The sequence below is a fragment of the Ambystoma mexicanum genome, chromosome 7q, assembly GCF_040938575.1.
Source record: "Ambystoma mexicanum isolate Mex_15411 chromosome 7q, UKY_AmexF1_1, whole genome shotgun sequence".
NCBI lineage: Eukaryota > Metazoa > Chordata > Amphibia > Caudata > Ambystomatidae > Ambystoma > Ambystoma mexicanum.
Genome location: NC_090941.1, coordinates 1,031,288,560 through 1,031,306,708, shown reverse-complemented (window position 1 = coordinate 1,031,306,708; position 18,149 = coordinate 1,031,288,560). Strand labels below are relative to the sequence as shown.

Below are 18,149 nucleotides of genomic sequence, written 5' to 3'. Positions count from 1 at the left end.
AATTATTTGGATAGGGCTGGGAGGAGAAGAGAGGGGTGTGAAATATTATGCCCTAATTAGGGAGTTTTAATAACAATGACGCTTTTAAAATATAAGAGTATGCCTGCAAACAGTATTATATATGATTCTTGAAGTATTCTAGAGCCTAGCACTGTTAAATTACTGCAATCCATCTTAGAATTTAATGTCTACATCAGGCAACCAATATAACTGATTCATTTATATGTGTTGTGTGACTGTATGTAGTATGTCATGTGATTCTTTTCTCCACGGATTTGCTCATCTCATGTATATTTTAAATTTGAAGTGTTTTATCATTCATAACTTTATTCGGAAACACATTTCCATAAATGCTGCACAACACACAATATAACAACAAATCAAGCATGTCAAACATTAAAACATCAAATCAAATGAACACAGAATTACACTTATTACTATCCTCATCAGAAAATATCTTTTCTTCCGTGCACTTAGTATACAGGTAGAGACTGCAAAGATAACGGCCATACATTTTGCGCTTTTACGTAAACATTTTGCTTCAATCATTGTTGTCACACCCCTGTTGTACATACAGGTTTTGGGGTTTCTTCTTCTAAATTGTAATTGGTTATTTATAGTGTGGACCCAGGGATCGAACCTGCGTTGCTCCTCGTTGTCTTCAGCGCGTTGCCCCTGAGCTATCCTCCTGGGCCAACATCGTCACATCATAGTGAGGGCAGGTAAAAAAAAAAATGCTGCAGAATATCCCTTCCTCTCAAAAGGAGACAAGGGGCACATAGTAGAGCAGTGACCATCCCATAATGCTTTGAGTGTAGCGAGGGGGACGTTTCCAAGGCGCATCTTAACAAGGAAGGTGCCTTTCAAGGGACCATCAATGGACCGTAGATACTCCTCCATCAGAAGCACATCTTTACAAGTACTCGTAGCCCATGGAGAGGCATAGACACTTTGTAACATATTCGCCCCATATAAACTGGGTATGTGTGTCTACAACAATTGCTTTATGTGAGTCAACAAAACTCTCGGGGTTGGTCCAAAGCTCTTCAAGATGCAACCTATAGAAGAATTCCTTCACATGCCCAAACCACCAGAGAGAATTCACATTACTGTGGGACGGCACATCTTTCAATGCATCACGGAACTTTGCATGGCACTCACCCGACCAGACCCGTACCGCAGGCTATTATGTAAGTATATGCAAAAAGGACAAGCATACTCGTCCTTGACATTTAAGGGGTTAAGGATTACATTATATATGGAAGCATTAAAAATGTCATGGAAGCATCTTCTCACCGAAGAGCATTGCTCCCCATAAGGCAAAGTTACATGGTTTCGCCCCCTGTAGTCTCAGGTTCACAGTGGTAATTGTAATAAAGGTGAAATACCCACTTTTCTTTAGGGTTAATGAACATGTGATAGAATCAATTTGCCAACATATATTGTTCATGATTATAAATGTCAATTTCACATTAAGGAATAGACTGTAAGAAGTGCCAGTATGTTATTAATGCAGGATATCACTAGTGGCAATGTGTTACTGTTCTAAGCGGTGTTGCAATGTGGCGGGAAAGTGAATGAACAGTTGAATGCAGCGGCCATCTGCTTTTTCCTCCTTCTAGGCGCAGCTCAAGCGTGGCTGGGGAACTACAGAATGAATGGGCGATGGCGGCTGAATACATGTCTGCGTTTCTCATGCAGCTTTCGCAGGACTTTGAGACTACAAAGAATGGGCGTTCCATCAGGTCTTGGGCAGATCTTCTGAAGCGTGGATCATCACAATGAACCCCCAGAAGATGAGGACCACCAGCAGGGCCGAAGAGACGCCTCCCAAGCGTGATGCTAAGAGAGAAAGGGAGATTGCACGGTTATCATGGCAACTTAGATACATTCAAATGCCAACAGTGACAAGGCTCTATTGCCACATACTAAAAAATGAGTCATTTTTCCACCGCTACTTTTGCAGCTTTACGGTGGAAACATGCTCCTCTCCACCACAGCCTTCATGCCACTAAATGGCATCCAACGCATTGTTGCCTGAAGGTTCTATGAATAACTGCCACATTTCTTTTACCAATGTTTCCACTTTTTTTAACACACCCCTCAATTACACACCCTACCTGCCACGCCCATACCCGCCACCCCCATATATATCTTACCCCAATGTAGCATTTTGCAGCAGAGAAAGTGGGGAAGAAAACAACTGGTAAAAAGTGATTCAGTGAAAGTGTAGGTCAGCAAAAGTGGGCTAGGCCTGCCTGAAACCTTGCCAGCATCACTAAGTTTGATCACATCTCTCCCACCCTCACAGAGCATGTTTGGCTGCCTTTCCCAGCCCAGGTCCTAAATGCCAGGCTATTATGTACGTCTATGCAAAAAGGACGTGCATACTCGTCCTTGGCACTTAAGGGGTTAATTTTCTTTACTACTTCTCTGCACCGGTGTGCTTTGTGTTTACACAGGAGAGCCCATGGCCTTATGGACATCTGAAAGTATTTTCTATACGTCCCCCTACACCACCATTCCTATCAAAGCCAAACCTGAATAAAACCATAATTTGTGTTAATGACAGTGACTCAACTAGCTCCTTTTCTGGTTCTAAGAGAAATCAAAATAACTTAAAAAAATTGAACTATTTGACAAAATCAGGTAAATCATAAAGAAACCGCACCAGCACAACCCCTAAGTGCCAAGGACGAGTATGCTCATCCTTTTTGCATAGACTCGCATCATAGCCTGGCACTTATGGGTTTTTAAGGAATGCCTCGACTATGCAGAACCTTTTTGGCGCCCTTAACTTTTTTTTTTAAACTTTATTTTTGCATTTTACCAAGATAACGATTTCAGACAAAAAGCATAGAGCACGGTCACAAAAAATGAATATCGGTGCAGTCATTGGAACATGCCGCATTATCAGTATTATAGCAATAGGCAACATTGGTATTTATCTTGTAACCCGTTTATTTTGGCTATTGTGCTGCAACATAAGTTATATACATGTTCTATTCATGAGGGGAGTTATTTTCATCTCGGTTCCTTAGGTGCAGTCAGAATCCTGGGGGGATTTAAGCAAGCTAACCTGGACAGATATGGAGTAGCAGGGGCTTTGTCTGTCTTTCCAATGGACACATGCGTATGTTAAAGGCCAGACATTTTTACAGAGCACAGTAACTGCCCTTCTACACATTGGTCTTCAGTAACTAGACATTCTTTGTGAGGTCGGAAGGAGGGCAAGAAATAGCAGCAGGGTTTCAGGTGTTCAACAGACTAGCCCCCACTGACACATCCCCTCTTTATCTAGGGCACAGGCCTGGGCACCCCATTCTTATCAGCTAGTGACTGTGCTTATGTGAGGTACTTTTCCCTTAGACCAACCAGTGAGTGGTCGCGTTGCTTCCCGGGAATGAAAGGGTAGAATGCTGGATTACAAGATCTGTGAGAATGTAGCAATGCGGCCTGAACACCACCCCATTCCAAGGGCTGGAACAGGGGGGGTAATGGCCCGGCAGCCCAAGTTGATGGCCCAAGTGAATGGAGGGCGTTTAATGAGGGCTCCGGGCGGTTACCTCTTGTTCCAGCCCTTGGAACGGGGTGTTAACGCTATAACTACACTGAGCTAAAAAAAAAAGTATTTTAAGTCATTGAACGAGATGCCGCGCCCGCCCCGTTCAATTAATGAAAATACTGATAGAAAAGGGCCACCATGGTTGCAGAAGGCTGGGCTCCATACAGAGCCCCTCTTCTATTACCATTGAAAAGGGAGGAGGGAAGCTGCTGCGCTGGCGGCAAAAGGCCACTTCCGCAAAAATAAGGTAAGTTAAGTGGGGCAGTGCAAGGGGGTTGGGAAATGAAAAAAAAAAACGGGAGGATGGGGGGAAGATGGCAGCCCGCGGCTGGGGAGGCAGCATGCAGGTTCTGTGGAACCCGGGCTGAGTTCAGACATTCCAGCATGCGATGCGCAGAACCTGATTGGCTGTGCACCTCGCCCTGGCTGCTGATTTAAAGGGCTGTTATTCTCTCCAGGGTGCAGCCCGTCTTGTTGTAACTCCACTGGGCTTTTCCTCTGGTTTAAGCTTTGCGTGAGGGACCTATTCTGCCATTTTGTGAAACATTGTGTTCTCAATAGGGATGATGCTTTCTTTTGGAAAGCATCAACCTGGCTCAGTAGAAACAGGCATCCTCAAGGGTTTCCTAGTGCATTATTCAAGGGGGGTGCACAGATAAAAAGCCCCAGTGTGATCCTCAAATAGGCACCTGCTTGTGGGGTCCTTATATATTACACCCAGAATTCAATCTTCATCTGTCACTGGCCAGCCATACGCTTCAGACATCACAACATTGAATCAAAGGGGGAGCAGGAGCTCTGTCTCAGACAGTCGGATATATGCCCCTTGGCATTCTAGCTCATCTTCCATGGCCACTGGCACATGCTTCCAGCAAGGTTTGGAGCTTAGCCTCCCACCTAGTACAACAGGGCCCTCACTGCTCTCTTCCGATGTTCACACTGGGCTAATCTAATACCAAATTAACCACATGCATTTTGAAGGCAATACTGCATTTCTATTCTAACTAGTATATAATTGTGTATTTTGTTTGTATTTATTTGTACTGATAGAATTTCTTGGCATGCATGTGCGAACATGGCACTCTCAGGGGGTGCCTTAGAGTAATGGAAGGTTGCGGGTGGGGGCGAACGTAGCATCTGGTGGTAGCAGTGGGTGCCGGAACAGAAAGTGGGAATGTAAGGCCAGGACAGAGAATACAATGGTACATCACTATGAACACTATTACTTACATACATTCACAGATGGGTAAGCATAGGGAATGGGGGGAGGGGTAGGTGAAGGGAGGAGAGCATCAGGGGAGGGGGTGCCTTCTTTAGTGAGCAGGTGGCTTTTTAGGGCCTTGTTAAAGGCGTCCAATGGCTTTCGTGTCTTACGATGGGGAGCACCAATGGGGTGCAGTAAGAAGGGAGAAGGGGAAAAGCACCAAGCAGCGCAAGAGGCTCGAGGGACAGAGAGGTTGAGTATGGTGGTAGAGTACGAGGGGGGTGTCATGAGAGATAGAGGCAGAGGGGTAGGGTGGTGCCAGCCCACCAATGCATAGAAAGACCAGTAGGATAGATCTGAAGAAGCAGAGGCCCCACCAAGACAGCCAACCTAGCTGAAGTCGGTGATGGGAGCAAAGCGAGGAAGGGGGTGTGGACAGCGGAGTTAATGGCCTTGTTTGAGGGGCTGAAGGAGTAGAGGGAATGCCCACGAGCAGGCTGCAGCAGTAGTCCTGTCAGCTGAGGATATGGGTGGATAAGAGTGTTGTATGCTTTGTTTCGGTATTTAACCGTAAACGTTTTAATACACAATACATACGACATTTATGGAGCAGAAATGTGGGGTTCAAATTAGGCTAATGCGCTTGCCGTAACAGGAAATAACTTCTTGAAATGGCTATTTCGGCTACCGGGTAGTTCCCCCAACATCCCTGTGCACATGGAACTGGGTCTCCTCTACATTTTAGATTTGACTGCTCTTAAATCAGGTTGTATTTTACTCAAGGCTACTGTATACTCATTTGGGCTACCAGTCCTGAGTCAGTGATGCCAGCTCGGAGGGCACTCGCACTGGCGCTCTCCAGGTGGGAAATGGCAAGCTCTATAGAGTCTGCTTCCGGAAGGTATTGTTATAGTCTTCAGGGCAAGGATAGTAATAACATGAGGTTTAGTACAATTAAATAATGTCCTTTTTGTAATGGCGTGTTGGCATAAATATACACTGTTTTGTCTGTCAAAGCCAAGGGTCCTTACGTTTTGAAAAGCTTGATATCAGGTTAAAACCCATGATCTGTTTCTTCTGTAAACACCAAGGTACCATTTCAAAATGTGGACTGGCTACTGATTGGTTGGTAGTGCTGATGAACCAAGCAGATTCATGAATTCTGTCCTGGAAACAGCAGAAGATCTGATCATGGAGTGTGAGGCCCTCTCTGAAATTAGAAGGTACACACCACTGGGGTGTGGAGTTGATAGCAGTCACATCTTTTTATCTAATGTGTGGTCACTTACTTTGAAGGCGATGATGTGGGTCTAATTTATCACTTGACTAAGTATTGGGCTAGAGTGAAATTAGGATTTTACAGTAATGTTGGTTTGACTGAATACATTGAATTTGTGCTCATTTTATGGTGCAACCTATTATGGGATTTTTCTATCAAATGTGTTTGTTGTATGTATGCACAAAAAGCCTTTATTTGGCTCTACACTACTATTTTAAATAAATAAATAATAACAAATAGAAACTAACAAGATCTGTCAGAACCCAGCACCTCCACAAAAAGCCTATCTACATCTCCCTAAGATCACCCTCTCACAATGGGCCCCCCCAGGTGATGGCGCATCCCTGTAAGACACACACGCAAGGCCAATGCAGGCCTTCAAATATCCAAGCCTGTCCCCACCTTGGGGAATGCCTCTGCAGTAGCTGCTCACATACAACTTTTCACCACAGCAACCTCACCCTTCCCCCTCCTTCAAGATGGCTGTGTTTTTTCTCTGATTGCACTGCTGCTGTTAGCAACAGCTGGGTTGGATTCAGAAAATGCACAACCGACAATGCAACTCTCGCCCATGGAGAGAGAGGATGAGATATAAGACCCGATTCATGGAATATTTTCTCAGTTCAAAGTGAATTTGCACGGCTAAAAAGTGACTTTGCACTGCCGACACAAATCCTGCAAAGTGTATTTTTGCCGTGCAAAGTCCAAGCAAAGCCATTTTGTACTGCAAAAGTGACTATGTGCTGACTTTGCACTGCAGAAAATACACTTTGCACAGTTCCATGAATCAGGGTTTGTGTCGGCAGTGCAAAGTCACTTTGAACCGTGCAAATATTCCATGAATCGGGCCCATAGAGTGAGACAGAGAACAGAGGTTAGAGACACGGAGAAAGAGCATGAGAGAGAGCTCTAGATCACCGTATGGTCCTCTGGATACGTATGTATATATTCGTCATGGTGCCATTGTGTGTAATGTTTCCGACATGTTGCACTGCACAGTACCAATGGAATCTTCTATTGTTTGCTGCCTAATGTGGAGCAAAGACGTAGTGGTTGAACCCAGGCATCTTCGTTTAGACTGCTATCTGTTACAGGGGTGTTGCCAGGTCTGGAAAAGATCTGGGGCTATGCGAATGTGGAGACTGTCGAGACTCGGGGCTCGCTAGCCAGAAGGTTGTAACCGCTGAGCTTCTATCGGGGGCTACAACCAAAAGACCTGGGGCTATAGCACCGCCAGAACCCACCGAGCAATGCCTGATAACCATAGCAAAGTTTGCTGCGCGGTGCGTTCATTCCATTGGCCCACATTAGCATGGGGATCACAGCCCACTTTCTTTTCTCTCTCAGTCATTCTCAGTATTGCGCAACAGACACGCAAAAGGGATTGCGACATGGGAGGATCAGGAACGTTGTGCAGTGTCTGGTTTGTGATGGCATTATATTTTTGTTAACCATATCAAAAGATATTTAATAAAGATTAATGTGTGGGTAAGTCATACTTCATTTGACTATTGCAGCTGTTCTCTAGACAATGCTCCCCATGTATACGTCTAAACATCCACAATTTAGCCCTGAATCAGCCGCCATACTGAATTGGGTTGGAGATAGACACCTAGTCTGATCCTCTTCTTTAATTGGTCATTGTACACGCAGCTAGCAACCAATGCTGGATTCCTATTGGAAGAGGCTGGTTTCTGATCACATGGTCTCCACATGGATACATAATAAAGAAAACAGTCTTTTACTTACCGGAATTAAAGAGACACTTCAAAGATGTACATTGTTTCTCTGTAAAAAAAAAAAAAAGTGAAAATACATATTTACTATGACAGCTCGACCATTTGAAAAGTAATTCAAAGTTAAGTGGAGTTCGATTTTCTTCCTTCTATTTTTAGGATTTCGACCTTGGCTGTTGCGACAATGCTAATAACATAAAATACTCTGCTCAAACTCTACGTTTCACCACAGAAGGCCACACCATCTAATCCACCCACACACCACAATTAAACACACTGTCCAGGACGTTAAGTGAGCTAGGGCTAGCTGGAGCAGAGCCCCGACAGACTCCAAAATGTGTGTTTGACATGGGGCCCTACCGGGGCCCCTGAGTTCCCCTGCTAAGCCCAGACCACCAATCTGGTAGTAGGTGGGTGTTTTTTTGTAAAGTCTGAAGCTCTTGTGTTAAATCGAGAAATTCAGGCTTTACAACAACAACATAAAAGCCTAGCCGACCCCCTGCCAGGTGCCCCTTTCTTGAGTGATGCAGGGGCTCACCACCCTGAGTCAGAGGGTGATGATCCCACGCATCTCCAGTGAAAGGGGTGTTTGGCAGGGGGGCAGCGGCGCAAATTAAAAGACGAGGAAACGGATAGCTCAGGGGCAACGCGTTTGCCTTGGAAGCAAGACAAGGCAGTGCAACACAAGTTCGATCCCTGATCCCTCGCTTAGAAACCACTGGCTGGTATTAAGCGCGTTATAAAAAGAGCAATTATAATTACCTGATCTGAATGGTGCCTGTTAGGCCACGGCCCCTGCCCTTTTGCAAAATCGAGCTGGAGATCTTACGGGGTGTGGCTGCACAGGCAGCATTCAGGTTAGGTAAGTGTTGCCTCCTAATTGCAGCACCAGCCCCCTGCCAGGCCTCTAGTGTGGAGGCCACTGAAAGCACTGACGCTTTCTCAACACACGTTAAAACACAACAACAATATACAGAATGCTTTAAGTGGGGTAAGTAAGAAATTGAGAGGGGTTCCTCATTTGGGGGTGTGGCTTGTATGATGGGTATGGTCTAAGTAAGACATAATAGGTGTGGCCTAAGGACAAACATGTCAAATATTTTTATGTTTCTTACAGATGGCTTGCAAAATACACAAACCATAGTAAGGTACGCATACAAATATATAAATATAAGCATTTACATATGTGTGGGCGTACCATACTGTCATTTCTGTACTTTTCAAGCCATCTTTTTTTTTTTTTTATTTGTTTGGCTGATATTCAACCTTTCAAATATTTAATATAAAACAAACACAATAAAACACAAGAAGAAAGAAGTTATTTTGAATCTAACAACATATACCAACTTAAAATTCAATACATTTCATCTTTAACATACAAAGCAACGTGAAATTGTCTAATACCTCCTTATATTTGCAACAATTTCATCTAATAGAGGATAGTAGTTATGAATTTAACTAAAGCGATTAAAATCGCTGGGCGTTCACTATTGATTAGTAGGCCCCAAATTTCATCCTCAGAACGAGAGCAGTAAAGCTGTAGGGAATTTTTAAAATATATTTGCCGTAGTGTTTCTAATGTAGAGCAAGATACTACTAAATGTTTAAGGGTTTCAATACAGTTGTTGTCATTACAATACCGACACCATTGGTTTTGCGTTTGGTTCTTATCACGTCTGGATAGAATTTCGTGTGTGGGAAGAAGATTAAAGCGTATTCTCATCATCTGAGCTCGTACAAAGTGTGAGGGACAATGTTGTAAATATTTTTCCATTATACCCACTTTTTTGGGATAAAAGATGGTCCAGGAGAAATCAACTAAGTTTTTGCAAAGATCTTGGGTCACAATCCAATCATGTAAGAGCAAAGTTTTTTTCGCTTTGATTGGATTTGAGATTAACATCTGCAAAGAGATATTAGCTTCAATAAGTGTGTTAATTACATTTTGAAGCCAAGCTTTTGGAAATCTGTCAACAGATGTTAGCAAATAGTGCGCTAGAGTGTTTAACACATTTTTCTCAGAGACACCAATTAGACATTTCCTAAAGAAGCAACACATTTTCCATATGACATAACAATGGATCGAATTTAAGCCCAGTTCAAGTCTCAACAATGCCGTTGGTGTGCAGTTAGGTAGTCTGAATACCAATTTCCAAAAAGTGCCTTCAAGCTTATCCCAATATTTTCTAGAGTGCACTTGTTGGGAATCAGCTCCGTAAGATATGATGGGAATTACTTTTTGTTTATAAAAAAGCAGCACATGTTTAGTTGTGAATTTCCCATATTTATGCAAGATAATGGAGGCTTGTGAGGCTAAAGACTGAATTTTTGCTTTTAGAATAGATAGTTGTAACTGGGGCGCCGGGCTTCCAGTAAAGTGTATGCCTAAGTATTTGTAGGTGTTAACTAGGCAGAGATTTTCATTATTTAGTCTCCATTTGCATCGTTTGAGTTTTGCCTTGACTTTATTGTTTTTTTGACAAATCAACACCTGCGTTTTTTCTGTGTTGATTATCAAATTGTTCGTTCTGCAATATTTTTCAAGACATTGGATCAGATTTTGAAGGCCTCTGGGAGTTTGGGATACCAATACTAGGTCGTCAGCATAAAGTATCCATTGAATTCTTTGTGATCCTAATTTAGGCGCATCACTTACTATTTCCTCAAAATCCATTCCGAGATCTAAAAGGAATAGATTGAAGAGCGTTGAAGCTAAAATGCATCCTTGTTTTACCCCTCTTTCTGATTTTACACTTCTGGATAATAATCCTTCAGTGGATAACCTGATCTGAATCGTTGTGTCTGAGTGAAGTTCTTCAATGATGCGGAGTAGTGAATATGGACAACCAAACCTTCTTAGTTTGGAAAATAACAAATTTCTGTCAACGGAGTCAAAGGCACCGCGAAAGTCGACGAATGCCATAAAGAGATTTTGATTGCGATTGATGTATTTAGTTCTTAGTAGATTAAGAACAAACATGTTCGGCGTCGTGCCAAGACCTGAGACGAAACCGGTTTGGAAGGGATCACGCATGTTAGCTAGGTTCATCCATATGTTCAGTTCTTTAAGAACAATCCTGGTATAAATTTTGCCAGGTGCATCGAGCAACGCAATGGGTCTGTAGCTTTCAGGTCTTTCACGAGCCAGGTCTTTCACGAGCCATCTTTTATAAACATAGAAATATGTTAACATCACCGATCATTTTGCCATATTATCACCATTCCCATATGCAGAAAAAGTTGACCCCCTCCCATCATTTTGGCACAGTATCACCATTCCCATGCGTGCAGTGCAGAAAAGGATCGCTCCCACACACGATGTTAGCTTATTAGCGCCATTCACATGCGTGCAGTGCAAAGCATGATTGCACCCACCAACCCGCCAATCATGTTGGCACAGTGCCTTAAGTGGCCCTACAAAATGAGCGGGGGCTCATCAAGGGGCGTGGCCTAATGGCAGGGGTCCTGCTGGCCCATTAGGCCATGCTCCCCTGAGGAGCCCCGGCTCAATGTGCCACTGGCACCCCTGCCAGGCAGCCTTTTGTAGAGATCGGCACACTCTCCCCTTTAGGGAGAGGGTGCTGATATCTGCATTTATATTATATAGGCTTGCCTGGTAGGGGGCAGTGCCTCGCCTATTCAGCCTTAATGGCGGCGCTGCCCCTTGCCAGCTGAGTAGGGGCAGCGTCACCATTAAGGCTGAAAGGGTGAGGCCACTGAAAGCAAGGCCTTTTGCCCTAAATACTGAAACTCCCGCGAATCCGCGGGAGCTTCAGTATTTAGAAAGCAAGGCCTCTGCTTCCACCGGCCTCAATTTTTCTCCATAATGGTGGCGCCGGCCCACGTTCATCACTTGATTAAAGGGATGCCTCGCAGGTGCGACGCCACCATTATGGCTGAAAGGCATTTTTTTCTGGAGCCTGAAGCTCTTCCACACGAGCGAGAGTTCAGGCTTTAGAAAAAAAAGCCTTTTCGTATAGTGGCCGGGGCTGCAATGGGAGATTAGTGGGCCCCGGCAGGGCCCCGCCTCAGAACGAGATTTTGGAGTCTGCCGGGGCCGAGCCCCGGCAGGCCCCGGCCCACTTAAAGCCCTGTGTTGGCATATCATCACCATTCTCATGAGGGCAGTGCACAAAATGGTCACTAGCCCATCATGTTGACATGTTATCACCATTCTCATGAGCAAGCAGTGCAGAAAATGATCACCCCCACCCATCCACTTACATTTTTGGCATTTTATTACCATTCCCATGGGAGCAGTGGAAGAAATGACCGCTCCTCACCCTCCCATCATGTTGCCATATAATCACCATTCCAGTGTACCTAGTACAGAAAATGATCAGTATTTGGTGATATGGGGGTGTGGCGGTTAGGGGGGGGGGAGATTTTCACCTCAGTAAATATCAACACGGCAAGTTAAACCGAAATCTAAATCTAAATGTTTATATTTATATAATTGTGTGCGTACCTTACTGTGGTGTGTGTACTTTTCAAGCCATCTTTTATATATAAGCATAGAAATATGCATATAAAAGATTGCTTGAAAAGTACACAAACCATAGTAAGGTACGTACACAATGATCGAATCTGCTCTGCAGCACACAGACCAGATTAGATCACGGAGCCCCCGGCTTCAGTGACGGACAAAGAGGCCTTGGGCTCGGTGATCTGTGCGCTGCAGAGCAGATCATATCACCGAGCCCGAGGCGTCCTTGTCCGTCGGCGAAGCTTGGGGCTCTGATCACCGAGCCTGAGGCGTCCTTGTCCGTCGGCGAAGATTGGGGCTCTGTGATCTAATCTGATCTGTGTGCTGCTAGCAGATTAGATCACCGAGCCCGAGGCGTCCTTGTCCGTCGGCGAAGCTTGGGGCTCTGTGATCTAATCTGATCTGTGTGCAGCTAGCAGATTAGATCACCGAGCCCGAGACGTCCTTGTCCATCGGCGAAGCTTGGGGCTCTGTGATCTAATCTGATCTGTGTGCTGCTAGCAGATTAGATCACCGAGCCCGAGGCGTCCTTGTCCGTCGGCGAAGCTTGGGGCTCTGTGATCTAATCTGATCTGTGTGCTGCTAGCAGATTAGATCACCGAGCCCGAGGCGTCCTTGTCCGTCGGCGAAGTTTGGGGCTCTGATCACCGAGCCTGAGGCGTCCTTGTCTGTCGGCGAAGATTGGGGCTCTGTGATCTAATCTGATCTGTGTGCTGCTAGCAGATTAGATCACCGAGCCCGAGGCGTCCTTGTCCGTCGGCGAAGTTTGGGGCTCTGTGATCTAATCTGATCTGTGTGCTGCTAGCAGATTAGATCACCGAGCCCGAGGCGTCCTTGTCCATCGGCGAAGCTTGGGGCTCTGTGATCTAATCTGATCTGTGTGCTGCTAGCATATTAGATCACCGAGCCCGAGGCGTCCTTGTCCGTCGGCGAAGCTTGGGGCTGTGTGATCTAATCTGATCTGTGTGCTGCTAGCAGATTAGATCACCGAGCCCGAGGCATCCTTTTTCCATGGGCGAAGCTTGGGGCTCTGTGATCTAATCTGATCTGTGTGCTGCTAGCATATTAGATCACCAAGCCCGAGGCGTCCTTGTCCGTCGGCGAAGCTTGGGGCTGTGTGATCTAATCTGATCTGTGTGCTGCTAGCAGATTAGATCACCGAGCCCGAGGCATCCTTTTTCTATGGGCGAAGCTTGGGGCTCTGTGATCTAATCTGATCTGTGTGCTGCTAGCATATTAGATCACCAAGCCCGAGGCGTCCTTGTCCGTCGGCGAAGCTTGGGGCTGTGTGATCTAATCTGATCTGTGTGCTGCTAGCATATTAGATCACCGAGCCCGAGGCGTCCTTGTCCGTCGGCGAAGCTTGGGGCTGTGTGATCTAATCTGATCTGTGTGCTGCTAGCAGATTAGATCACCGAGCCCGAGGCATCCTTTTTCCATGGGCGAAGCTTGGGGCTCTGTGATCTAATCTGATCTGTGTGCTGCTAGCATATTAGATCACCAAGCCCGAGGCGTCCTTGTCCGTCGGCAAAGCTTGGGGCTCTGTGATGTAATCTGATCTGTGTGCTGCAGAGCAGATTAGATCACCAAGCTCCCAGGTTTGTCGACGGTCCAAGATGCCTCGGTGACCTGGTGAGGGGGTGCGGCCATGATTCAGCCCGATCTGCCTACAGGCAACAAAAGGACTGTCACTTCCTCTCATGACCCCTTGCGCGGTTTGTAAGCCTCGCTAGGAGATCGCGAGAGGAAGTTACAGTTTGGTGACGCTATGTGGTTCCCTGCAGCTTTGACCTAAATTGAAGTTTGCGCGACCCTGTGGCTGGATGGCACTTTTGTCAGTCACAGCTGCCTGACTTGATCATGCTGGTGGGCTCCTCTACCCAGTGCCTTAAGTGGCACTAGAAATCGAGCCGGGGCCCATCGAGGGGGCGTGGCCTAACAACGGGGTCTTGATGGGCCGTTAGGCCACGCCCCCTTGACGAGCCCCGGCTCAATGGGCTACTGGCACCCCTGCCAGGCAGCCTTTTGTAGAGATTAGCACCCTCTCCCCCTATGGGGGAGAGGGTGCTGATCTCTGCATTTATTTTGTATAGGCTTGCCTGACAGGGGACAGCGCCTCGCCGATTCAGCCTTAATGGTTGCGCTGCCCCTCGCCAACTGGGGAGGTGCAGCGTCACCATTAAGGCTGAAAGGGTGAGGCCACTGGAAGCAGAGGCCTGTTTCCTAAAGACTGAAACTCCCGCGAATCCGCGGGAGCTTCAGTATTTAGAAAGAAAGCCCTCTGCTTCCAGCGGCCTCACGTTTCTCCATAATGGTGGCGCCAGCCCACGTGCATCCCTTGATTAAAGGGATGCCTCGCAGGTGCGGCGCCACCATTATAGCTGAAAGGCATTTTTTTCTGAAGCCTGAAGCTCTCGCACATGAGCGAGAGCTTCAGGCTGTAGAAAAAAAATGCTTTTTCGTGTAGTGGCCGGGGTTTCCCGGGGAGATTAGTGGGCCCCGGCAGGGCCCCGCCTCAAAACGAAATTCCGGAGCCTGCCGGGGCCCACTAATCTCCCCGGGAAACCCCGGCCACTACACGAAAAAGCATTGTTCACTGATTGCAGTGGAAGATTTTTTGAAAAAGGGCGGGGGCAAACGACATCATTTTTGCAGTTTCTAATTATTTGGATAGGGCTGGGAGGAGAAGAGAGGGGTGTGAAATATTATGCCCTAATTAGGGAGTTTTAATAACAATGACGCTTTTAAAATATAAGAGTATGCCTGCAAACAGTATTATATATGATTCTTGAAGTATTCTAGAGCCTAGCACTGTTAAATTACTGCAATCCATCTTAGAATTTAATGTCTACATCAGGCAACCAATATAACTGATTCATTTATATGTGTTGTGTGACTGTATGTAGTATGTCATGTGATTCTTTTCTCCACGGATTTGCTCATCTCATGTATATTTTAAATTTGAAGTGTTTTATCATTCATAACTTTATTCGGAAACACATTTCCATAAATGCTGCACAACACACAATATAACAACAAATCAAGCATGTCAAACATTAAAACATCAAATCAAATGAACACAGAATTACACTTATTACTATCCTCATCAGAAAATATCTTTTCTTCCGTGCACTTAGTATACAGGTAGAGACTGCAAAGATAACGGCCATACATTTTGCGCTTTTACGTAAACATTTTGCTTCAATCATTGTTGTCACACCCCTGTTGTACATACAGGTTTTGGGGTTTCTTCTTCTAAATTGTAATTGGTTATTTATAGTGTGGACCCAGGGATCGAACCTGCGTTGCTCCTCGTTGTCTTCAGCGCGTTGCCCCTGAGCTATCCTCCTGGGCCAACATCGTCACATCATAGTGAGGGCAGGTAAAAAAAAAATGCTGCAGAATATCCCTTCCTCTCAAAAGGAGACAAGGGGCACATAGTAGAGCAGTGACCATCCCATAATGCTTTGAGTGTAGCGAGGGGGACGTTTCCAAGGCGCATCTTAACAAGGAAGGTGCCTTTCAAGGGACCATCAATGGACCGTAGATACTCCTCCATCAGAAGCACATCTTTACAAGTACTCGTAGCCCATGGAGAGGCATAGACACTTTGTAACATATTCGCCCCATATAAACTGGGTATGTGTGTCTACAACAATTGCTTTATGTGAGTCAACAAAACTCTCGGGGTTGGTCCAAAGCTCTTCAAGATGCAACCTATAGAAGAATTCCTTCACATGCCCAAACCACCAGAGAGAATTCACATTACTGTGGGACGGCACATCTTTCAATGCATCACGGAACTTTGCATGGCACTCACCCGACCAGACCCGTACCGCAGGCTATTATGTAAGTATATGCAAAAAGGACAAGCATACTCGTCCTTGACATTTAAGGGGTTAAGGATTACATTATATATGGAAGCATTAAAAATGTCATGGAAGCATCTTCTCACCGAAGAGCATTGCTCCCCATAAGGCAAAGTTACATGGTTTCGCCCCCTGTAGTCTCAGGTTCACAGTGGTAATTGTAATAAAGGTGAAATACCCACTTTTCTTTAGGGTTAATGAACATGTGATAGAATCAATTTGCCAACATATATTGTTCATGATTATAAATGTCAATTTCACATTAAGGAATAGACTGTAAGAAGTGCCAGTATGTTATTAATGCAGGATATCACTAGTGGCAATGTGTTACTGTTCTAAGCGGTGTTGCAATGTGGCGGGAAAGTGAATGAACAGTTGAATGCAGCGGCCATCTGCTTTTTCCTCCTTCTAGGCGCAGCTCAAGCGTGGCTGGGGAACTACAGAATGAATGGGCGATGGCGGCTGAATACATGTCTGCGTTTCTCATGCAGCTTTCGCAGGACTTTGAGACTACAAAGAATGGGCGTTCCATCAGGTCTTGGGCAGATCTTCTGAAGCGTGGATCATCACAATGAACCCCCAGAAGATGAGGACCACCAGCAGGGCCGAAGAGACGCCTCCCAAGCGTGATGCTAAGAGAGAAAGGGAGATTGCACGGTTATCATGGCAACTTAGATACATTCAAATGCCAACAGTGACAAGGCTCTATTGCCACATACTAAAAAATGAGTCATTTTTCCACCGCTACTTTTGCAGCTTTACGGTGGAAACATGCTCCTCTCCACCACAGCCTTCATGCCACTAAATGGCATCCAACGCATTGTTGCCTGAAGGTTCTATGAATAACTGCCACATTTCTTTTACCAATGTTTCCACTTTTTTTAACACACCCCTCAATTACACACCCTACCTGCCACGCCCATACCCGCCACCCCCATATATATCTTACCCCAATGTAGCATTTTGCAGCAGAGAAAGTGGGGAAGAAAACAACTGGTAAAAAGTGATTCAGTGAAAGTGTAGGTCAGCAAAAGTGGGCTAGGCCTGCCTGAAACCTTGCCAGCATCACTAAGTTTGATCACATCTCTCCCACCCTCACAGAGCATGTTTGGCTGCCTTTCCCAGCCCAGGTCCTAAATGCCAGGCTATTATGTACGTCTATGCAAAAAGGACGTGCATACTCGTCCTTGGCACTTAAGGGGTTAATTTTCTTTACTACTTCTCTGCACCGGTGTGCTTTGTGTTTACACAGGAGAGCCCATGGCCTTATGGACATCTGAAAGTATTTTCTATACGTCCCCCTACACCACCATTCCTATCAAAGCCAAACCTGAATAAAACCATAATTTGTGTTAATGACAGTGACTCAACTAGCTCCTTTTCTGGTTCTAAGAGAAATCAAAATAACTTAAAAAAATTGAACTATTTGACAAAATCAGGTAAATCATAAAGAAACCGCACCAGCACAACCCCTAAGTGCCAAGGACGAGTATGCTCATCCTTTTTGCATAGACTCGCATCATAGCCTGGCACTTATGGGTTTTTAAGGAATGCCTCGACTATGCAGAACCTTTTTGGCGCCCTTAACTTTTTTTTTTAAACTTTATTTTTGCATTTTACCAAGATAACGATTTCAGACAAAAAGCATAGAGCACGGTCACAAAAAATGAATATCGGTGCAGTCATTGGAACATGCCGCATTATCAGTATTATAGCAATAGGCAACATTGGTATTTATCTTGTAACCCGTTTATTTTGGCTATTGTGCTGCAACATAAGTTATATACATGTTCTATTCATGAGGGGAGTTATTTTCATCTCGGTTCCTTAGGTGCAGTCAGAATCCTGGGGGGATTTAAGCAAGCTAACCTGGACAGATATGGAGTAGCAGGGGCTTTGTCTGTCTTTCCAATGGACACATGCGTATGTTAAAGGCCAGACATTTTTACAGAGCACAGTAACTGCCCTTCTACACATTGGTCTTCAGTAACTAGACATTCTTTGTGAGGT

The 18,149-nt window shown here is 45.2% G+C and overlaps 1 protein-coding gene and 1 long non-coding RNA gene across 7 annotated transcripts in view; both read right to left on the bottom strand.

Moving 5' to 3' along the window:
* Positions 1 to 307: 307 nt before the first annotated feature.
* LOC138528564 (uncharacterized) lies at positions 308 to 8,264 on the bottom strand. The gene is made up of 2 exons (XR_011284173.1): positions 7,798 to 8,264; positions 308 to 1,842 (listed from the first exon to the last, which is right to left on the bottom strand). It is a non-coding gene; the product is annotated as an uncharacterized lncRNA (long non-coding RNA).
* A 6,973-nt stretch (positions 8,265 to 15,237) lies between these two features.
* The window catches only part of ART1 (ADP-ribosyltransferase 1), a 140,692-nt gene continuing 137,780 nt past the window's right edge, over positions 15,238 to 18,149 (bottom strand). For all 6 annotated transcript variants that reach the window (XM_069640328.1, XM_069640333.1, XM_069640330.1 and 3 more), the window contains exon 5: positions 15,238 to 16,771. In XM_069640328.1, the coding sequence (XP_069496429.1) occupies positions 16,671 to 16,771 (101 nt within the window). In that variant the 3' untranslated portion in view covers positions 15,238 to 16,670. The remainder of the gene's footprint in view (positions 16,772 to 18,149) is intronic.